At 43.2% G+C, this 24,218-nt stretch overlaps 1 protein-coding gene and 1 pseudogene across 3 annotated transcripts in view; both read left to right on the top strand.

Moving 5' to 3' along the window:
* Positions 1-9,525: 9,525 nt before the first annotated feature.
* On the top strand, positions 9,526-23,097 carry LOC118658450 (annotated as a pseudogene).
* Positions 22,582-24,218, top strand: part of OTUD4 (OTU deubiquitinase 4) — a 46,780-nt gene continuing 45,143 nt past the window's right edge. For 2 of the 3 annotated variants that reach the window (XM_036312202.1, XM_036312203.1), the window contains exon 1: positions 22,582-23,292. In XM_036312202.1, coding sequence (XP_036168095.1) covers positions 23,134-23,292 — 159 coding nt within the window. In that variant the 5' untranslated portion in view covers positions 22,582-23,133. The remainder of the gene's footprint in view (positions 23,293-24,218) is intronic. The other variant, XM_036312201.1, reaches the window with a different exon arrangement.

The following is a 24,218-nucleotide window of genomic DNA, read 5'->3' as shown; positions in this document are numbered from 1 at the left end:
AGCAGATCTTGACTAAGATGATCTCAATGACTGGAGGGAAAAACAAAATGGAATCCAACCTGTTTGAGAATTCTAACATTCTGGTTCAAAACAACCCTCACCTGGAAAAGCAAGCAATGGAACTTTTGTTTTCATCTGCAATATCCACCCTTGTAATCAGGGATTTCATAACCTACTGCCATCGGACTTAGAGCTGACATTCATAGAATGTCAAAAAATGACAAGTGTCCCCATGCCAGTGACCATTCTAAGCTAAAGTTCTTATGAAAGTCTTTTTTTTTTTTTTTAAGCTGTGCTATATCCAAGTATAGGTGATACAGTAGGCAGTTAGGCAGACATGAGCTGAGTAGAAATGATAGGCCAGGTATGGAAGGTCACCCAGGGTGGAGGGCCCTGGGTGCCTAGCATTGGGTAGGATCTGACCCCCAGCAAAAAGGTTGACCTTTCCTCCCTCAGCATATCGCTGGTCATGAGGTTTAGACTCCCTGACCTTTCATATTGCTAGTCATGTGGTTTAGACCCTCTAAGCTTTCACATCTCTAGTCATATGAGCTTTAGACCCCCTTAGAGGAGTAACAAGGGGGCAGGAGAATAGCCTCATCTGACTCCATATAATCCCTTGCAGGACCACTCCCTTAAGCATTAAGCCCTCAGGACAACGAGGCTCTGGCCTGCATCAAATGATCTTAGAAACGATGCCTCAGGGCTGTTGACCACAAAGACAGAGTTTTGGTCAAAGTAGAGATAATATCTAGGCCTCAGTTGGCTTTTAGCTCCAGGGCCAGAAAAGCAGCAAAACAAGATGAAGCAGATGCCATGACTAACATCAGGACCAGCTGCAACGATGAGTGACCCCCTACCCTAGTGCCCACCAATCAGTAGAGACCACCACCCTGAAAGGACACACCTGGAAAGCTGGTGAATATTCTATTGAGATTCTCCCTCTACTCCCTTCTTATACAGCTCACTTCTACCTCTGTGGCTTTCTAAATAAACTCTCACTTGTGTTTGAGTCTTAGCTCTGAATTCCTTCTTAGCCAATTTCAAGGGCTAAGGTCTAACATCTGGTCCCATTCTCCATTAACATAAGTAAATAAAACCAAAGAGAATAATATTGAACTCATAGACTATTAGTGTGGTGGAATTAGATACTTTTATAATCAAAAGAAGCTATTCTCTGTTCCCAGAACAATTAAGTACTTCTGGTGCCTTGAGGTAGACTGTTATATAAATCAGTCAGCCCTTGCAGGGTAGCTCAGTTGGTTAGAGCGTTGTCCCAGTATGCCAACGTTGTGGATTCTATCCCTGATCAGGGCATATACAGGAATCAACCAATGAATGCATAAATGGATGGAACAGCAAATCAAGGTTTTTCTCTCTCCCTTTCTCTCTCTCTCCCTTTCTCTCCCTTTCTCTCTCTCTCTCTCTCTCTCTCTCTCTCTCTCTCTCTCTCAGCAATAAATAGATTTTAAAATAAGTCAAAGATGACCTCTGTGTATTAGCCGCTAAGTTTAGTTTTTATCTGCAGGCTGCGAACAACTATCTCGAAAGCCCCTTGGTGCCAGGCTCAAATTTGCATACATCCAATTATTTAAAAAATAGCCAGAACAATAGAAATTTTAGACACTTTGTATCTGCCTGCTTTCTTACCCCCAAAACTTCACCCCACAGCATTACCTATTGATAAGACAGAGCCTTGCAGAGATAAGCCCCTAAGCCAATGTTGCCAGGAGAGCTCTCAAAACCCAGAGACTCCTGGTAAGCTCCCTCTCTCATTCCTCTCTCCCCTAGGAGGTCCCTGGTCTTCCTCTTCTGTGGCCCTTTGCAGTAAGCCTCTGGGTGGTTTCATGCTGTGAGGGACTTTCCCTCTCATGCAACCTTGTTCAAATGCCATCCAATAAAGCTTCTGTGTTACTGCTTTTCTCCCTCACCCTTTTCCTTGATCAGCCCGACATTTCTCAAAGCCCTGCACAGACTAATTACAAATTCAGTGGAAAAGTTGCAAAATGCTGCCAATCATGAGTAAGCTATAACTATGGAAAGAAACATTGTGAAATGCATCTGTTAAACAAAATTCAACTGAGTAAATCTGAAGATCTAATTGGGTTTATTAATGGATTCATGAATCTGGCAGCACCCCATCGGGCAACTATATGGAAGTTTATTATAGGAAGAGGGGTGGGCAAGGGAGCTCCTACAAAAGAAAAGAAAGGATTACTTTTAGACCAGGACAACTTTGAGGGAGAAGGGAATGGTAGTGGTTTTATCATGCAGATTGCCTCTTCTTCCTCTGGGGGAAACTTGTGGAGAGAACCCACGTGACAGATTAATTTACTGGTGCTTAACTAGAAAATTCCAGAGAAGTTGGTCGGGATTACATTTCTAGGAGAAGTTGAAACTGCAGTTAGAGCAGGTATGAAATCTAGGTTTGGTTTCATGGGCTTGTAGCACAAGGAATGCCATTTTGGGCCTGTGATTTTCTCTTTAGCCCATCTAAAGCTGGGTGATTGTTATCTGAGACTATCAAGGAGAGAAAAGGTGCAGAAATTTTACAAACATTCAAAAGGTGATCATTTGGGCTAAGTCACCAAATATGTTTCAAACAAATAAATTGTTTTTATTTCCACCATATAGTCAATGGAAATGGATCTTGATCTTCCTCCTGTCATTTACTAATTGTGCACACTTGAGCAAATTTTTCTTTTAAATCTCTTTGAACTTCCAGTTCTGTACCCATAAAATGGAGATTATCATATTTATTGTGAGTTATATATAAATATTAGCACCTGGTACCTTACAGTTTTCTAAATTTGTTAGCTTTCTACCATATATAGGGTGTCCCAAAATTCACACAAGATTTGAATTTTGCGTGAGCATTAACAACAACAACAAAAATAAATAAAAGCCTAATTTTACTTGGTTTATTGAATCAGATTCTAATATCTGTTACCTTTGATTTCAATCCCTTCAATTTGATAAGCATTACCAAGTACCAATTATGGCCCAGTAGCAGGGACAATGAAGGCCAATGAAGACCACGGCTTTGCGTATGTGCCAGCAAAGCCATGGAGACCATTTACCCAATGTGCTATTCCATACATAACCCTATACTGTGTACTTTATGAATCAATAAAACATTTACAATTCTTAATTATAAACCTGTGTTTTCTATCAAAATTACTTCTTGCGTGAATTTTGGGACATCCTATATATAATGGAAACACGTTTTTTCTTTTCTTTGCATATGATTGTATATGTCATTGATCTTTACAAACAGAGAGAGCATTTTCAGCAATAACTTACTAAAAAAAATGCTAACAATTCAAAGGTAGAGATGGTCCAAGTCACTTGCTTATGAAAAAGGCTATTCTTATAGCCCCTACCCCCACCCCCTTGCCTTAAAAGAAGTCTTTGCCCAAACAATCAAGTGAGTTGAAGAGTTTCCTTCTGGTTTTCAGTAGTACTTTGGTCTAGTGTGGAAGTCAATGTGGTCTAGTGGCTAGACAGAACAAAGGTCTTGGGGCCAGCTGATTCCAGCACGGTGTGGGGGCGACTAGCACAAAATCATCCAAGCTGTTACCCCTGTCAAACCCTTTGACCTCCCCAGCCCCGGTCAAACCCAGGACTACAAAGTGAAATGTGCTAGAGGCAGGTTATCTCTTCCTGAGAGTAAAACATATACTAAAGGGGCTGAAGCAGCCTGAGAACTTAAAAAAAAAAAAAAAAGGCGCAAACTGTCAGCAAAATAAACTCTGAATGCAGGAGCAAAATATGAGAATAGAAATATTGCCTCACATCAAAATCCAAATATCTGAATCATGGAGATGACAATTCCCCATGTCCTTCATTGCTAGATATTTAAGCATTCAAGATGCCAAGCAGAACTGTAAATTCTGATGTTTGAAGTATTGTTTCAGAAAAACAAGTGGAAGAGATTCCTTACATAAACAAAAGGACCCCCTTTCAATCTAAACTTTTACCATGTGTGGAAGAGAGGATAGTCTATTTTGCTTAGGGCCTCACACTTAACTTTAAAACATTGTAAAGGCTTTTGTCCTATAGCTATCTAATCCAAGGCAAAGACCTGGAAAATATTTGCTATAGAAAAAAGCAGGATGGAAGAATGTAGTCAGATTAGAGCCTAAATACTAAAAGAGATCTTAGGATGCCCAGCTTCCATATGGATTCACCCTGCATTCTACATCCCAAATAACACTTAGATCATATTTGAAGTCCATCAAGTTGTCAAAACATGCACATAAACATGCAACATCCAAAAATCTCTGCAATACATGTCCAAGGATCTAATGCCATCTAAAGGAAGTTGTGGCAAATTGCAAAATAAATACATGACTTAAAACTTTTCACTCTGGATATGAACATTAATAAGATGTTCTTAGCTTAATATTATTAACTAGAGGCTCAGCGCACGAAATTTGTGCAGGGGTAGGCTCCCGAGGCCTGGCCTGTGATCAGGGCCAATCTTCCCCGGCTGCCGGCAGCCAGTCCCACCTCCCCGCCACTGACAGCAGTCGCCCTCTGTGTGTGGGGCAACCAGCAGGGCAACTGGGGTCCCACTCGCTCACACTCACCTTGGCCTGGCGCTGCTTGCGTCGGCCACCACCCACGCCCAGTTCCCCATTCCCCATTGGGCAATTGGAGCCTGCCAGCCAGGGGGAGGGACTAAGAGGTTGGCCGGCAGGCCCCGATTGGGCGATCGGGGCCTGCGGGATATGGGCAGCTCCTGCGTTGAGTGTCTTACCCCTGGTGGTCAGTGCAGATCATAGCAACTAATCGTTCCGCTGTCTGGTCGATTTGCATATTATGCTTTTATATATATAGATACCACTAACCTAATAATGTTATTAGCAGCTTGATATTATTAAGCAAGGAACCACAAATCCTAGGTTGATTCTGATGGGGAGGAAAAATAATTTTCCTTCTACCCTCCTAAACTCTTCTGACTGGTCTAATAATATACCAATGACATACAGCAGATTAATAGGAGAAAATGGCACCATGATTTCACATAAACATGAAAATGCCAAAGACACCTCATTCTGGACTAAGAAGAGGTAAATAGGGAGCCTGAGATTTCAAAGGGAAGTAAGGCATTTCACAGGGAGGTGAAAGTTAACATTTAGTAAACAAATGTTTGTTGGGCCATTTTGAAACAATGAGATACAGAGAGGACTTTGATAAAATGGTCCTTGCTAAGTTCCTCCCTGTCTATCACACTAAACTCTAGTTACCTGTGATGATATCCCCCTTCCTAGAGTAAGGACTCTACTTTAAAGTCTTTCAGGCAACTAGGGGGAAGGGCAAAGGTTTATCCTGAGTCTTTCCTTTCTTGAAACTAACTAGCTTAAAATAACCAATATCCCCAAAGGGCATATTGTAAGGTGGCAAACTTAGCTCACCCTCAGTTCCACATAATACCTATTAAAGTCAATAAGGCTTTTGTCTAAAAATTCCACAGAAGGAAAATCAAAATACAAATAACTAATCAAGAGGGGAAAATGTGAATGTTTGTTTGTCTATGTGTGTTCAGCATTGCAATTAATCAAATAAGTATAATTAAAACTACACAGGGGAAAGTCTTCTTAAAATGTAATGCTGGCTAAACAAGAGATGGAAGCAACCCCAGTGTCTGTTGACAGATGAATGGATAAACAGAATATGAAACAAAATGTGGTGTATACTTGCACAGGAACGTTACTTAGCTTCCAAAAGGAAGGAAATTTTGACCCATGCTACAACGTGGAGAGAGGGAGTTAGTACTTAATGGGTATAGAGGTTCAGTTTGGGAAGATAAGAGTTTTGGAAATGGTTGGTAGTGATGGTTGCACAGCCATGTGAATATGCTTAATGCCACAGAACTCTACACTTAAAAATGATTAAAATGGTAACTTTTATGTTATGTATATTTTACATAATTAAAAAAATTCAGTATTAGTGTGAGAGGAATGAGATGCATTAATACACTGCTGATGGAAGGAAAAAGTCATGTCATAATTCTGGAAAATACTGTGACAATATGTAGCAAGAAATACTTCCATGTTTATATCTTTTAATTTATTAGTTCTATATCCAGACTCCATCCAAAATATATATAACAGAGATATGATCAAAGAATTGTGTGCAGGGATGGTCATCAAAGACTTGCCTATAATAGAGAAAAATAGAAAACAAATTACAAATCCTATAACAGGGAGATAAATAAATAAATTATAGAGGACTCATATAGGTTAGTGTGTTGCAATTATTATTGCTTGCGAAAAATAGTTAATGACATGCACAATTAAGTGGAAAAAGGGATATTTTTATTTGATTTATTTTTGTTTGTATATATTACAAGCATTCTATTATAAGAATTTCTCACTGTTAATTGAAAAATGTATATATACACACACACACACAGTAGAGGCCCGTGTGCACCAGTGGGGTCCCTCAGCCTGGCCTGTGGAATCAGGCTTAACCGGCTCTTCAACATCCCCCAAGGGGTTCCGGATTGTGAGAGGGCACAGGCCGGCCGAGGGACCCCACCAGTGCACAATTGGGGCAGGGGAGGGATGCGGGAAGTTAGCCAGCCTGGGAGGGACCGCAGGAGGGCTCCAGGGCATGTCCTGCCCATCTCAGTCCCGATGGGTCAGACCCCAGATGCAAGCTAACTTACCAGTTGGAGCATCTGCCCCCTGGTGGTCAGTGCACGTAATAGCGAGCGGTTGAGCAGCCTTAGCATATTATTAGCATATTACACTTTGATTGGTTGAACGGACTACTGGATGACCAGACACTTAGCATATTAGGCTTTTATTATATAGGATACACACACAATATGTGATTTTGATAAAAAGTATTAAATTAATTTTTTATTTGAAATACATTATAAAGTTAATTTTACTTAAGCAAAACCTCATAATAATTCATGTCACATTATACTAATGGCAAAAATATATTCTAGTCTGGCTAGTGTGGCTCAGTAATTGAGCATCCACCTATGAACCAGGAGGTCACAGTTCGATTACCAGTCAGGGCACATGCCCGGGTTGCAGGCTCCATCCTCTCTCATCACTGACATTACTACCTCTCTCCCTCTCCCTTTTTCTCTGAAATCAATAAAAATATATTTTTTTAAAAAACAAAACTAAACTCTGTTTTAACTTACAAGAAATCCATTAATAATGTTTAAGGCTTTTGTTAAAATATAACTAGTCCTTTATTTCACAAAAAAAAAAAAGTTATTTGGACATTCAAATTTTAAAAAAATTTATATCATATTTCCACTGTGAGGATCCAATATGAGTGAAATTGTAACAGGCCCTTAATAGACTAAATAAGTGTATCTAAAACCACCATCTCTTTTCAGCCACCATTAGACTTTGCTTGAACTTAAATGGCTTATTCTGTTAAAATAAAAATAAACATTTGTCTCTATGCTAAAGTTAATGTTTTAAAAAGAGAGAGAGAGTTTGGGGGGGAATGAGTAGAGTGATAAGGAAAGGTGACCTTTGAGGAGATATGAAGGAATTGAGGGAGTAAGTCATGTATTTAGATATCTAGGTAAAAGGCGAAGGGCATTCCAGACACATGCAAAGGCCCTGAGGTAAGAGAGTGCCTGTGTCGGAGGAAAAACAGCAAGGAGGCCAGTGTGTCTACAGAAGAATGAGCAAGAATGATTTCAGACATTTCATAGATCAGAGAGGTGGAGGGAGTCGGAGCACATATAGAACTGCCTTGGCTTTTATTCCACGAAAATGCCTGTGAAGCCTGGAGGCATAAATATCTATTCATGCTATTTTATTTTTTACAGATTGAAGATGCCCTTGATAGCATTATATATATCAGCCTATGTTTTCAGACTTTATGAACACCCTGAAATGAGACAGGAAGTCATGGGGAGGGTCAACTGGATGATACAGTTATGCTTCATATGTCTGGTCCATCCACAGGTCAGTCTAGAGAGGTTCCCATGGTGAAGGCAAACCAATCAGACAGCAAGTGGAAATGGCCATGCACTTTTTCAAGCCTCTGCTTGAAGCCATCCTATTGGTGAAATCAAGTCTAAAAAAAGTCTCACCCAGAATGGGAAAGTACTGCAAAGTTACCAGGGCATGGATAGAGGAAGGGGTGAAGAAGTGGAGCCAATGATGAACACAGTGCCTGGTTGGGAAGGAACTGCCACAGATTCCTCTCCTTTCTGAGCCGGATGAGAGCCCAAGGACCTATGTTACAGAGTACCAGTGCCAGCATCTACAACCCATAGTTTCCATGGAAAGGGTGGTTCTCAAAAATAGGTAGACCCCTGGGAGGAAGGTGAATATATCTGGGTCCAACAGCCAGGGAGTGGATGAATAAACAGAATCCCCATAGTAATCCCTTATTAAAAGAGAGCTGCTGTAAGAGAACTAAAAGTGTAATGAGAACTCCGAAGGAGTTCATGAACGGTGCAAATGGACTAGGAATTTAGCATATTAATACAAAGAGATGTTTATAGTTGAAACTCAAATTATGGGCATGAAGATCAAATGAAAGAGATCTCAAAGCATAGAAGAAAAATACTGAGAGATAGAAATCATTAGGGAAATGGGAAGACAGGTCCAGAAGACCCTACATGAATCATAGGCATTCCACAGTGGAATAAAAAGAAATAATAGGAAAAAGTCCATAATTAAACATAGCAGAAGAAAATTTCCTTGAGCTGAAGAAAGATATGCGGATTGAAAAGGTTCACTGAATTCCAGATGGTTTTAATAAGAAAAGATACATTTCTGGGCATATTCTGGTAAACTTGAAACTCCAAGGATTTTGGATAAATCAAAGCTTCCAGTCAGAAAAGAATTTTTACTTACAAAGAAGAAAGACAAACTACTTCTGACTTCAAATCTGTAATATCAGAAGCCAGAAATTAGTAGACTAATATCTACATATTGTTATAAAAAGAACTGAAACTCTAGGCTATTTTACATAGATTAAAAAAATAATTGGCTCACTGGGGAACAAAGTTATAACCAGAGATTCAGAGAATATACCACCCCCGTATTTAATCTGAGAAAAATGCTTGAGAGTACCCTCGGAGATCCCCTGGATCTGTCTCTTGCTTCAAAAGTGTTTGGACAAACAGACCTAGGGATGCCCTTTCCAGCCTCCAACCACCCTCCTTTTTAAATACACACACACACACACACACACACACACACACACACACACACACATTGCTTTCAGAGAGGAAGGGAGAGGGGGAGAGAGAGATAGAAACATTAATGATGAGAGAGAATCATCGATTGGCTGCCTTCTGCATGCCCCCTACTGGGGATTGAACCTGCAACCTAGGTATGTGCCCTGACTGGGAATTAAACCAGTGACCCCTTGGTTCCTGCATTGATGCTCAACCGCTGAGCCACACCTGGCCAGGCAACCCTCCAATTTCTTTTCCAGTCATCACCTTCAGAACCACCTCAGCCATCCTCAGCCTTCGAGACCAGCCAACACCATTTGCTGACCTTAATTCCTTATTACCAAACCATGAGCTCCCAAATTAATCAAAATTATTCCACCGAGGTGGAGGCTGCTGTAAACGGCCTGGCCAACCTGCATCTGTGGGCCTCCTACACCTACCTCTCTCTGAGCTTCTATTTCAACCCTGATGATGTGGCTCTGGAGGACGTGGGACACTTCTTCCGAGAGTTGGTGGAGAAGAAGTGCAAGGGCACTGAGCATCTCTTAGAGATGCAAAACCAGTGCAGTGGCTGCATTCTCTTCCAGGATGTGCTTGGACAAACAAGATGAGTGGGCAAAACTCAAGATGCCATGGAAACTGCCATGGCCTTGGAAAGGAACCTGGACCAGGCCCCTCTGATCTGCAGGCCCTGGGTTCTACCTGAGCAGACCCTCATCTCTGTGACCTCCTGGAGAACCACTTCTGGGGTGAGGAGGTGAAACGCATCAAGAAACTGGGCAACCACCTGACTCACCTCCACAGGCTGGCGGGCCCCGAGGCAGGGCTGAGTGAGGATCTCCTTGAAAGGACCCCCTCAGGCAGGACTAGGAGCCTTTGGAGCTCACAGGCCTTTGAGGGGCCCCTCTGCATCCCCCTGGTGTTTGATTATTGTCTGAGCGTCTCTCCCCCCCCCCAAACCACTAGCCATTCTTTTTATTTTTTAACTAGAGGCCCGGTGCACAAAAATTTGTGCACTTGGGGGCCGACTGGTTTGCCCTGAAGGGTGTCCTGGATCAGGGTGGGGGTCCCACTGGGGTGCCTGGCCAGCCTGGGTGAGGGGATGATGGCTGTTTGCAGCTGGTCACACACCCTTCAGGGTGGGGTTCCCCACTGGGGTGCCTGGCCAGTCTGGGTGAGGGGCTGAGGGCTGTTTTCAGACTCGGGGTGACTGAAGCTCCCAACCGCTCCTTTTTTTCTTTTTCTTTTTTTTTTTTTCCTGGGCCAGCTTTAGCTTTGAGGCTTGGCTCCAGCTCTTAGGCCTCCGCTGCTGAAAGTAGGTTTCTGGCCTTTGCTTACAATGTTGCGATCCGGCAGACTAAGGCAGGTTTCTGGGGTTTTGTTTAGCTTCTATATTTGTTACATAGTTGCTTAGAGTTGCAGCCGCAGGCGGGGAACGTTGGAGTCCTCCGTCACTGAAGCAAGCAAGCCTCATGTTAGTTTCAAGCTGCCTGGCTGCCGGCCACCAACTTGGCTGGCAGTTAATTTGCATATTGCCCTGATTAGCCAATGGGAAGGGTAGTGGTCGTACGCTAATTACCATGTTTCTCTTTTATTAGATAGGATATGTTTGTATTGCTATGTAAAATGTGCACCTAAAAAATGTTTACAAGGAAAGAGGGTAACTCACTGTAACCCTTCCATACACTATAACAGTGATGGCGAACCTATGACACGTGTGTCAGAGGTGACACGCGAACTCATTTTTTTGGTTGATTTTTCTTTGTTAAATGGCATTTAAATATATAAAATAAATATCAAAAATATAAGTCTTGCCGAAACCGGTTTGGCTCAGTGGATAGAGCATCGGCCTGCGGACTGAAAGGTCCCAGGTTCGATTCCGGTCAGGGGCATGTGCCTGGGTTGCGGGCACATCCCCAGTGGGAGATGTGCAGGAGGCAGCTGATCGATGTTTCTCTCCCGTCGATGTTTCTAACTCTCTATCTCTCTCTCCCTTCCTCTCTGTAAAAAATCAATAAAATATATTTAAAAAAAAATATATAAGTCTTTGTTTTACTATGGTTGCAAATATCACAAAATTTCTATATGTGACACGGCACCAGAGTTAAGTTAGGGTTTTTCAAAATGCTGACATGCCGAGCTCAAAAGGTTCACCATCACTGACCTAGTGTGAGCCCCATAATACAGATAATGTAGTGCTCAAAGCAGACAAAGAGGCCATTTGTGAGAACATCCTGAGAGGCACACATTATCCAATCTGAAATATAAAACAAGGCTAGCCTCTAGAGTGGTGGTAGTGTCCTGTGTTGCTAGTCTCTGGGTTGCCTCAATGTCCTATGCTTGGCTTCTCAGCTTTTCTATCACTGGTTTGTGACCATTTAATTCTCTGAATTAATATCCCTCTTGTAAAAGAACTTGAGTGGTTTCTGTTTTCCTGACTGGATTCAGAAGGAAACATATGTGTATTTCATTATAAACGACCTCAAACTCTTTTGGAAGTAGATAGAAGTTTTTAAAAATAAAAGATATTAAAATCATCTAAATACTTGAAAATTTTATCACACTGCCTCTTTTAAAAGTCAGTTATTGATTTTATAAAATATAAAAAAAAGTCTTTTAATGTAAGATGGTGTTATTATTTACATGAATACTATTGAGTGATTTTTCTTGTAATGCGGCAAAGAAATGACCTTTTAAATTTTAGTCTCTTGATATATACAATGGATGTAGGTAATCTTTTGATGGATGAAATTTCACAAACCTACGCAAAGAAGTCTATTTCCCAAATTTTATATTTGACTAAGCCCTAAGTAAATTCTTCCAGGCTTTTTTTTTCTCCTTAAAATTGCATGTGAAGTTGCAAGTGATCCAGATGTTACTGATTTGTTTATAGTTAAGCAATCAGCATTGTTTGGTAAAAAACATTTGAAGGCCTATGATGCTTTTCAAATATCTTTATCCTTTGAAGACGAAGGTTGAGTCCTGCCAAAGCTAAGTGAAACTTGAACTTTACAAGACTCAAGTCCAGTGAACCTAAGACATTTTAAATTTGCACAATACCCAATGCTAACTAATGTTTTCACATCTGGCTCTTGGTACAAAGCCATGAAAGAACAGTAGGTTATTCACTTATTTTTATTTTTGGGGGGTTGGGGGGTTGACGGTTAATTCTAGTCTGGTGAAGGTTCCTCTTCACTCACAAATTATATTTAATGATTTATGATTTTGACCAGATGGTTTCAAGATTACACTGTATTGTCATGCAAAAATGCAGCCAATGTTTTTGGCTTCTATTCTGAAACAATGTTTTCTTTTTTTTTTTTTTTTAACTGATCAAATGAGATAACCAGTTGCCAAATGATGCCTAAACATTGTTTTCCACTTATCCAATTTTAGTAAGCTGATGTACAGCCAAAGGTCTTTGAAGAATTTAAGTATATTAAAAGAAGAAAAGCCCAACAGTATGGCAGAGTGATTGAACACAAGTTTTTGAGTCAGTAAGACTGGGGTGTGGATCCTGGCTGTATTAGTTACATGAATATCCTTCTGTGTAAGTGAAGATACGAATAATAGCTGTCTCATGGAACTAGGATAATTAAAAGGGACAATATATGTGAAAAACTGAGCATATTGCCTGGCACATGCCATATGTTCAACTAGCTATTACTATTTTAATACATTTTCAGAACAAACTTTTTCCATGTTAGGAAATCTTTTTGTACAAGATGAAAGACAGCGATAAGACATCTCTAAATGTGGGCAGAACCAGTGAAACTTTTGTGGATCAGTGAACAGTTTGTTCACCTGTATACCGTATATTTTCATTTTGTTTCACTTTTATTGATTTTTTTCAAATAGTACATCTACATGGTTTGAAGTTCAAAAACTACTAAGAAATATTCAATGAAAGAGCTCCCTTTCATCTCTGTCTCGCCCCACCCCCAAGTTACCCAGCTCTCCTGCTTATGAGGCAATCAAGGCCAGCATTTTTTCTGGTGAATCCATACAAGATATGTAATGCACATAAAAACAAATAAACACGATCCCTTCCTTTCACATAAATAGTAGCATGCTACACAAGTTGCTTGTTACTGCACTTACCCTTTTTGCTTTAATTATATATTGTCTATCATTCCATATCAATATGGCTGTGTAATAGTCCAAACTTTATTTTAGCCAGTGCCTTATTAATAGAAATTTAGGTTGTTTCCAGTCTTTTGCTGTTACAGATAATGTTCCAACAAGTAACCTCATCTATGCATTATTTAGCATATATGTATTTGCTATTTATATCAGTAGGGTAAATTCTGTAAATGTGTAGGACAAATTCCCAGAAGACCTGCTGGGTCAGAGAGTATGTGTAATTGTGATTTTGATGATTATTTGCAAATTGTTCCCCAGAGAGATCACACCATTTTATAAAGCAACCAACAATAATATCCTTGGACATTAAAAATCCATTTTCAGGCCCAGTCACAGACCAAAGGTCCAGCTGGCTCCAAAGTGCAAGACTTGATCATATACTTTGAGCCCCACATTCTCTTTTTCGTGTTAACCTCCAGGCAGGAGCATATCTCAGAGAGATTTCTTTTTGTTTCCATGGTGACACTTAACCTATTTAAAAACCTCAAATTATTGTCCTTAGGTTACAACAGTAAAAACTCTGGATTAAAATGTTCTACCCACTTCATGTTTTAAATAGGAAAGAGATAAGAAAAATCCTCATAGGCGAACAGTGGTGCATATGCTGCTTCCTGTGCAGGGGGATTGTTCAATTCAGGCATTTTTCTAGTGTGTATTTAGGGATATGTTCTTTTGCTCTCTGAGGTCCTCTTCAGTTTTGCTCTTTGGCTTTTGAGAAACGAATCTGTTTTCTTTACTGGAAGAACATGGCAAGAGGACAGGGTGGGAGGGGGGTGATTATGGGTTAGCACTTAATTTTCAGCCCTTCTAAGTGGAGAATTTTGCTATTTTCTGGTGTGGCTCTTGATAACTTAAATACATTTGAATTTCTCTTTCTTTCTTTCTTTCTTTCTTTCTTTCTTTCTTTCTTTCTTTCTTTCTTTCTTTCTTTTAAGAATTAAGAGTAATAGCCCTAGCCGGTTTGACTCAGTGGATAGAGCGTCGGCCTGCAGACTCAAGGGTCCCAGGTTCGATTCTGGTCAAGGGCATGTACCCTGGTTGCGGGCACATACCCAGTGGGGAGTGTGCAGGAGGCAGCTGATCGATGTTTCTCTCTCATCGATGTTTCTAACTCTCTATCCCTCTCCCTGATTTTCTTTTTCATTTCAGTAGTAATCAGAAAAAAGAATGCAACTGAGCTACTGGAAAATCTCTCAGAAGTAAACATATTAAGTAAACACATATACAATCCTTAGTGTTATTGGTTACAGGAAAAATAGTTCCTTTAGGTAGCCTTCAGAAACACCAGAGAGATATGTATGTGTGTGTTCCTGGCTCTCGGGGTCCAGATGAAAATCTACCGTTTGAAGAAAGGATACAATTGGCTGTGAATGTATTTATTTGCAACACTGAATAGTTCATTTGTGAATGTGTGCCCATCTGCAGATTAACCGTCTTTTGCATGTGGGCTAAACCATAGGGAAGTATTTAAAACAAAAGGTTTCTGAGGGCTTAAGCTTTCACTAGGATCTCCTTTTCCAATGTTAATTTTAAATTCAAATTCAACATTAAATGAAGCCTGATTTAATTGGTCCAGCTTTCTGATGCTTTTCAGAGTGAAGACTTTTTTATCCTTGCTGTTTCTTTATTGGTACAAAATTAGCCTTTGAATTCTGGATGGCTTGTAATTTCAGTTAAAAGAGAAAGGAAAATAGAAAGAAAACTTTGTCTATTGTGTGATAAGTCAGTTATTTGCCATACTTGAGAACAAAAACTTGACTGATACAACAAGTATTTTGCCTTTTCTCTGTTTTGACATCATAAATACAGCTACCGAAACATTTTCTGATTGCAAGTAGTCAATACAGCCCCGTCAATCTTTTCAAGCTTCTCTCCAGGAACAGATGTAGAGCTGAAATGTGAACTACAGCAAATGAATCTTGAGTAGACTCAGTCTTTCCATGTCTTTATAAAGGAAGAGGTGGATAGTCCTGCATATTACAGGTAGCAGAGTGAAATATTGTATTAGCCAGAGTTCAGTTGCGGGGAGGAGAGGAGAGAAAAGAAAAGGAAGGGCACTAGGTATTTTAACATGAGATTTTACGTAGAGAATTGATTACTCAAGAATTATAGGACCGAGAAAATAAGAGTGGAATACTGGGTTAACCCAGAGCCAACAGCAGAAACAGCAGCTACATTTAGGTCTGGGGAGACAAAAGGGAAAAGAATGGGATTACTATTCACCTCTTGGGAAGAAATGTTCCCATGAAGCTGGGAATCCGCTACCTCTGAGTGCTTCCTAATGGCAGAATTCAACAGCCAGATGGCAAAGGACTCTGGGAAAAGTAATTTGCAAAGTTTCAGTCCTAGGATTAATAGTGAAGCTATATAATGATCAATTTGCTGTTGTAGGATTCAATTACTTGAATTTTTACAGAAAGCAAACCAAAATACTATGTGGCAATAAAGTTCAGACATTCTTCAGCTACTCTTTTTTTAAAATATATTTTTGTTTATTTCAGAGGGGAAGGGAGAGAGAGAGAGAGAGAGAGAGAGAGAGAGAGAGAGAGAGAGAGAGAGAGAGAGAAGAGAAAGGGAAACATCAATGAACCTGGGCATGTGCCCTGACTGAGAATCGAACTGTGACCACCTGATTCATAAGCTCCCGCTCATTCACTGAGCTATGCTGGCTGAAAAGGTTACTCTATTTTTGTAAAGGATTTTATATTTTAAAAAATTCCACTTACTGGCTAGTTTATTAGAGAACTAATAAAACAACTTAAGGATGTTAAGTTAGTAATTATTTTGATGAATTATTGAAATATATTCTATGCCTACCTAGTAAACAGAAAATAAAGTATTGTATCTGAGCTACTTATTGATTGCTGTATAACAAATTATGCCAAAATCTAAGTGCTTAGTTTAATACAACAAACATTTATTATCTCACACAGTTCCTGAGGTCAAGAATCTCAGAATCGAGAATCTAGCTTAGCCCTAGCCGGTTTGGCTCAGTGGATAGAGCTTTGGCCCGCAGACTGAAGAGTCCCGGGTTTGATTCCGGTCAAGAGCATATGCCTGGGTTGCAGGCTTGATCCACACTGTGGGGCATGCAGGAAGCAGCCAATCAATGATTTTCTCTCATTGAGGTTTCAATCTCTCTCTCCCTCTCTCAAATCAATAAAAATATATTTAAAAAAATTAAAAAAGGGATCTGAGAGTAGCTGGATGGTTCTGGCTCCAGGTTTCCTCATGAGGTTTCGGCCCAGATTTCAGCCAGGGCTGCAGTCAGTAATCGGAAAGCTTGACTGAGTTGGCGGATTCACTTCAAAGTTCTCACACGGCTGTTGGCAGAAGGCTGTGGTTTTCTACCAAGAGAACCTCTCTGAAATTCTTCTTAGGACCTATAGGAATGAACTTCCACTGAAGGCGCCTGTCCATGAGAGAGGGCGTGTCAGACAGCAACAAAATGCCAAGTGTTTTCTATTCCTATAACCTAATCTCAGAAGTGACATTCAAAGTAAAAGCAACATGCCATCACTTTTGCTCTGCTATATTCTATTGATCATGTAGACCAGCGGTTCTCAACCTGTGGGTCGCGACCCCGTGAGGGGTTGAACGACCCTTTCACAAGGGTCGCCGAAGACCATCGGAAAACACATATATAATTACATATTGTTTTTGTAATTAATCACTATGCTTTAATTATGTTCAATTTGTAACAATGAAATTGGGGGTCACCACAACATGAGGAACTGTATTAAAGGGTCGCAGCATTAGGAAGGCTGAGAATCACTGATGTAGATCAACCTTGGTACAAGGTGGGGACAATTATGTAAGAGTGTGAATACTAGGAGGTAGGGATTATTGGGGACCATCTCAGAGGCTGGCTACTATATTATCTAAACTTTTATTGGGGGGGGGGGAACCTCCAGAAAATCTATGTTAATGTCAAAACATTGAAACCTGTAAAGAATTTTTGTGAGTTTACTTGAGCCAAACTGTCGACCATTGCCGGGAAGCAGAACCTCAATGGATTGAGACAATGCTCCAGAGAATGGCAATTTCTTATCTATCTTTTATGCATTGCAATCAAAGGAGGGAACGTAGGTGGGTTACATGAAATCCACTGGTGATAGATTAGAGAGGTGGGAGAAAGCAAAGCCCAGAAACCTCTGGGATTGGATAAGTAAAACAACAGACACATACTTAGGTGGGTACAGGAACAATTAATATGATAACAATGAAGGAATTTGTGGTATCTGTCCTGGCGCCCAGGCACATTAGGTTGTGCCCCAAGGGGTCCAGAAAAAGGGAAGTTACAAGTTACCCAGACATTTCAAGGATATGTTATCATAGATGAAAAAAGACAGATAGGCTCAGTTAAGGTAAAGGTTGACCTTGTCAGTGAAGATACTGGCCTAAGAGATAACTACCCACCATAACTGCTTTTAGTTAAAGTTTAATTTCAGACCATCCTTTTTTGGTTTCTTTAGGTCTTTGAGTTTGCAAGACTGCCATGCAGGCCTTCCCTGAGCTTGTCAGGTTAACATGTGGCTTCTTTCGTCCACACCTATCATTTTAAAAAATATATATTTTATTGATTTTTTTACAGAGAGGAAGGGAAAGGGATAGAGAGTTAGAAACATTGATGAGAGAGAAACATCAGCTGCCTCCTGCACACTCCCTACTGGGGATGAGCCCGCAACCAAGGTACATTCCCTTGACCAGAATCGAACCTGGGACCCTTGAGTCTGCAGGCCGATGCTCTATCCACTGAGCCAAACCGGCTAGGGCAATCATTTTTTTTTTAAATAAAAAATTCCATCCAGTACAATTATTAGCTCTAAACGGACTTGATTGAATACAAGGAAAGAAAGCTAGTTGACCCATTTGGATAAGATGAATTTGATTAATTTCATTAGGTTCTCAGGAGTATTTTTTAAAAATATGTTTTTACTGATTTTAGAGAGAGGAAGGGGGAGGGAGAGATAAAAACATCAATGATGAGAGAGAATAATTGATTGGCTGCCTCCTGTACACTCTCTACTGGGGATCAAGCCCGCAACCCCAGCAAGTGCCGTGACCAGGAATTGAACTGTGACCTCCTGGTTCATGGGTCAACGCTCAACTATTGAGCCACACCTGAGGGGTGGGTTCTCAGAAGTACTGAATCTTTCTGGTTTTATTTGATTAAAATATCACTGTTTAAAGAATTTTTAACTTTTGCTGGTCAGAGTGAACATTTTCATTTCATCCAAGTACTAGCCAGGCCTGACCCTGCTTAGCTTCCAAGATCAGACAAAATCTGATGTATCCAGGGTGGGATGGCTGTAGATTTGAACATTTTAATTTCAGATGTGGATTCTCAAAAAGTTTCAGAAGTTAATGCTAACAAGTAAAGATCCTTTGAAAGTAAGTGGTCCAGTTTAAAGGCATAGGATCCTCTAAGGTTGTCTGAACAGCAAGCTATATTTGGGGATTTGGCATACAGTGGGGCTGTCTTGGATTAGGTCTCAAAATACCTAAAGGATTTCCTTAAACAGGCCCAGTGTCAGACACAACAGGTGTTTTACTTCTAATTTTGGAAGCAGAGGCAGCCAGTTTAGAATGAGGCTGTTATGCACTCATTCAGCAGGAGTGGGGACAATAAGTAATTTTGCCAAGACATCAAGTGCAGGAAAAAACGGAAATGTGTTATTCTTCTCATACTTCTGATAACCACATTTTTACAAGATAACAGAATTTTGATGAATTCTGATAAAGGCCTCTGTTTTCTCAGTATTTAACAATTCATTAAAAAATATTGAAAGTAGACTCTAGTATCTCAGGTTCTACATAAAATACTTATTGAAATAATTATGTCCATTCTTATTTCTACTATACTATTGTCAGTGAATTAATTTATTGCAATGAGAAATAAAGACATTGTAGAATTAAGCATACATTTGGTTTCCTTTTCTTGTCAAAATATTTTAAATGAATTTGGGGGTTTTAGAAGATGGTGATATTACTTTATTAAAAAATATGGAAGCACATTTAAATAAAACTAAAATATAGATAAGCCTTAAAATATAAAATATGCTTGAAACATTATTAGCTACCCCAAATGAAGTTTTTGTGCATATGTATGTGAGCAACATTTTTATTTGAGTGACTTTAAAAAATTAAAGCAATTGTTATCATGAAGTTTTCAATTACAAGACAAGGGCTCATAAACTTTCAAAGGTGAAGTCCTTGGAAATGTCCTTTCAAATATATCCTCAAGATATTCAGTGCAATCTCAGCATGACATAAACAGTACATTTCCCATAAATACACACTGAATGAGATTAATTTCAGAAATTCTTTTTTTTTTTTTAATATATATTTTATTGATTTTTTACAGAGAGGAAGGGAGAGGGATAGAGAGTCAGAAACGTCGATGAGAGAGAAACATTGAACAGCTGCCTCCTGCACATCCCCCAATGGGGAAGTGCCCGCAACCCAGGTACATGCCCTTGACCGGAATCAAACCCGGGACCCTTCAGTCCGCAGGCCGACGCTCTATCCACTGAGCCAAACCGGTTTCGGCAAATTTCAGAAATTCTTATTGAAGAAATTCTATATAATAAAAGCTTAATATGCAAATTGTCCCCTTGGGTGGTTGTTCGACTGAGAGACCTGGAGTTTGCTTGCTATGACGTACGCTGACCACCAGGGGGGGGCGTCGTGGAACATGTTGCTGCGCTGCGACCTCTAGCCAGCTACCTGGGGGCCGGGTGATGGGGATGGAGGTGCGTTGAGAATGCAGGGTGTTTCCCGAGCTCCTCTCACTCCCCCTGCTACCCACCTCTGGGACACCAGGACTCCCGTGCCGAGGAAGCCCCCCCCGTTCTCAGGTGCTGGGCGCCTGCGAGGAGCCCACCCGCACCTGCGAGGCCTCTTTCGGGTGAGCTGGGCCACAGCCTCTGGGACCATAGGGGCTGGTCGGGCTCCCCGTGGGTTCACCCAGGAGCTGGTCTGTGAGGCCGGCCGGGAGAGAGTGTGCTGCCTACCTGGATTCCCTGTGGCGCTGCTGGGTGGCCGAGGTCCATGCTGCGCCCTGGCCCGTGGCATCTGGCCACACTCACCACATCTCCATATGGGGACTCGGGCGCTGTGACTCAAGCAGAGTGGGCTGCGCGGGTGGCCCAGGGACCCAGGTGCTGCCCAGGGCCCAGAGGTCAACTGGGACCTGCCCTTCCAGGCCAGACACTCGTGTTTCGATCGCCGGCCAGGCCTAGGGACCGCATCTGTGCATGAATTTCGTGCACCGGTCCTCTAGTATTAAAATAAATGTTAAGAAAGGCATGGTTTTCTTTGCATATCAGAAAGTCTGTTGCTTATAAAATGAACACTATAGGATCTACTCACGTGAGGAATTCAATATTTAAGCTCTGTGGTTCAGATGTTACTTTACTTTGAATTATTCTGTGGGTTTAAAAGGGAAGCTAGCCCTAGCCCGTTTGTCTCAGTGGATAGAGCATCGGCCTGTAGACTGAAGGGTCCCAGGCTCCATTCCGGTCGAGGGCACATGCCCAGGTTGTGGGCTCGATTCCCAGTAGGGGGCATGCAGGAGGCAGCCAGTCACTGGTTCTCTCACCATTGATGTTTCTATCTCTCTCTTCCTCTCTGAAATCAATAAAAACAAAACAAAAAATCAAACCTATTGGGAAAAAAAAAAGGCAAGCTATGTTGTAAGTAGTGGCAAACCTCTGTAATTCTTTTTGAGTGGAATGAGAAGTGTATGCAATGTAAATATTTTTGAAGAAAAGAAACAGGTTTGACTTGAAACTAGATTTTTCTAAGTGATTCCATAATGTTTATTTCTTTACACCATGTACAAAATTTAATATTGGGACAAGAAACTTTACTTAGGTCACAGTAACTTAAATATTCTCTAAAAACAGCACAATTGGAAATAGAATTTTTAAACATTAAGAAAACATTGAGCCCCGGCTGGTTTGGCTCAGTGGATAGAGGGTCCGCCTGTGGACTGAAGGGTCCCAGGTTTCATTCCAGTGGAGGGCACATGCCTGGATTGTGGGATCAATCCCCAGTGGGGGGCGTGCAGGAGGCAGCCAATCAATGATTCTCTCTCATCACTGATGTTTCTATCTTTCTCCCTCTCTGAAATCAATAAAATATATTTAAAAAATCATAGAGAAGCTCCAAGGTGAATACACAAGCCAGTCGCTAATTGCTTGCACCTAAAGCACTGAAAACTAATTTCTAGAGTTTCAGTAATTTGCTCTGTACGCTCAGCTCACCCTCTGGCCTGCCTCAGCTCCAACCCAGTTTCTTTGACTACACGTCTAACCTTGCAACACCCCAGCTTCCTTCTCCCCCAACTCCACCTTGGCCTCAGACTGCAGTAAATTTTGCGATTAACCATGTGTTTAGGTAATTAGGACATCAGCTGCTGTTGAATTTTAGCAAAATAAAATCCTGGAGGCACAAAAACATGCCGGATTCTCAACGTAAACTCGTCATTGAACGTCACAGGGTCGGGAGTGGAGCAGGAAGCCTCCAGGCACGACTGGAAGCCGTGGCAAGACCAGCATGTTATCAAGCAACTACATGCTGACATTTTAAAGGAAAAAAACAACCACTAACATTTTTCGGGCCGTTGACATTTCTTTGCGCTGGGTGCGCAGCAGCAGTGGCAGGGGGAACCAAAACGTCTGTGGCAAAGGCTTCTTGCCAAAGCGCGTGAGCGGCACTTGGAATGTCTAACAGGAATCCGCAGTTCGCGGTTGCTCTATGGACAGTCTGTGTCGTCCAACACCGTGCCAGTTCGGCAGGCTTCGCCCAGGAGCTGTTTTCTACTTAAGCCCTTAAAGCCACCGCCATGGAAACGCCCGGAGAAGAGGCCGGGGGGAGGGGTGCAGACAGGTGCGCCCTCTGTTTGGGAATACACAAAGGGCCGACCCGGCCGCCGCCGTGTCCCTGGCAACTCCACGCACGCAGGGCGCGCGCACTTCCCGCGGCCACGAGGCGCAGCGGGCAGCCCGGCGAGCGGCGCGCGCAAGTCACCGCGCGTCAGCTCGCGGAGAACCCTCGGCCTGCGCTCGCTCTCTCTCCCGCGCGGGCCCGGGAAACGCGAAGCCGGCTCCGGCGGCGCAAGCGCTGTAGGGATCTGTAGTCCGCGGGCCTCCCAGGCGCGCGTCCCCGCCCGTCGCGGGCCGACTTCCTGCCGCTACCCAAACTACACCTCCCGGCATCCTCTTCGCTGTCGGGCCGAAAGCGAAAACAAATTCTGGACTGCGAGGGGAGCTGCCCTCTGCCGGCTTCCCCCACCCGCTCCCCGCCCCACCGGTGCCCTGCTGCGAGGCGTGGAGGCGAAAGGCCGCGTTTTTCTCTCGTGGCTTCTTTGGCCCCGGCTGTCGGGAGTGCGGGGCACGCAGGCCTTGTTTCACCTGAGCCGGCCTCGCGCGCGCGAGGGGCGGGGTTTCCTCGCTTCACCCCAGTCGGGACGAGGAAACTTGTGGGGAAGGCGACCCCGGCCCGGGGCTGGAGCACGGCAGCGAGGCCGCCGAGGAGTGACTTCTCACTCTCGGGTTTTCCTTACAGTTCCTCCCGGGTGCGCGGCCCCTCGGAAGGCGGCCGCGTGCGCACAGCCATGCACTAGGCAGGGCTCCCCTATGCGCTCGGAGCGCGCGGACCGCTGCCTCGGGCCGCCGTCGCCGCCTGCCGCCCGCGGAGCCCTAGACACAGCCGCCGCCCGCCCTAGGCCGGCGCGTAGAGGAGCCGGCGGCGCGGCCATGTGGGGCTAGCCCGCGCCGCGCCTGGCCTGCAGCAGGACCGGCAACATGGAGGCGGCCGTCGGCGCTCCCGACGGCGGGGACCGGGGCGGCGCGGGGCCCCGCGAGGACGTGACGCCCATGGACGCTTATCTGCGGGAACTGGGCTTGTATCGGAAATTGATCGCCAAGGACGGGTCCTGCCTGTTCCGGGCTGTGGCGGAGCAGGTAATGGGGCGGAGGGCGGGGGTCGGGGGCGGTGGGGCCGGGGTGGGGGTGGGGAGCCGTGGGGAGCCGTGGGGAGGGGGAAGCGCTGGCCCGCAGCCACCCGGGCGGCCTGGCGTCCGGGGCTGCGCGTGGCCCCGCTGTCGTCACAGCCGCCCATTGTAACGCCGGAACGGGACGCTGTCCTGGGTCTGGACGCTGCAAATCGAAACTTAAAAACCCGCAGATGAACTGGGTGTCGCCCCTCCTGGGGACGAGGTAGCGAGTCGTGGACCGCCTCCTGCGAGGCCTGCCGAGAGCAAGGCGTCGGTAGTGGATGGATTGCTGGGGACTCGGCGAAATGAGCTTTTTCCATCCTGTTCCGCGTGCCCCTTCTCTCCGTTTCGTCGGCAGAGCGTCCTCACCCGCAGACCCGGTGTTTACCGGAGGCGGTGGTGCGGCCGACCTGCCTCGGAGAACATTGCTTTTTCCGCGGCCGGACTTTGGCCTGCGGGGCGGTCCGGGCCGCCGCTGCCCGCCCGAATCTGGAGGGGGAAAGGGGCGCGGAGGGAAAGCCAGCCTTTAAGGAATAGGGAATGTCTTAAAAGATTTGTCTCCGTAGTTCCCACACTTTATTTTGCTTTGCAAGGCAGTGTAGGTATACTAAAATAATTTACTTTTTTTTTTTAAAGCCTGTTTTGGTGTTGGTAAGTAGGAAGGGTGTTCCTGGTGCCTTAGGCCCTTCTTGACCGGATTTTCCCGTTAATGGTCAAAATCACATTCTCACACAGTTGCTTAGGAAGTTGTTTCTGATTTTTTGGGGGATAAGAGAGCCGGTTCCGCGTTATATAACACCGTGTGGTTGGTAGGTATGCAGCCACCAGAACCCATCCTGTATTGAAAATATCTGCCGAAATAGTTGGATGAAAGTTTCCACGTTACCGCCCTGG

The sequence above is a fragment of the Myotis myotis genome, unplaced genomic scaffold (assembly GCF_014108235.1).
Source record: "Myotis myotis isolate mMyoMyo1 unplaced genomic scaffold, mMyoMyo1.p scaffold_m19_p_6, whole genome shotgun sequence".
In the NCBI taxonomy this organism is placed as follows: domain Eukaryota; kingdom Metazoa; phylum Chordata; class Mammalia; order Chiroptera; family Vespertilionidae; genus Myotis; species Myotis myotis.
This window is presented reverse-complemented; position numbering and strand designations above follow the sequence as displayed.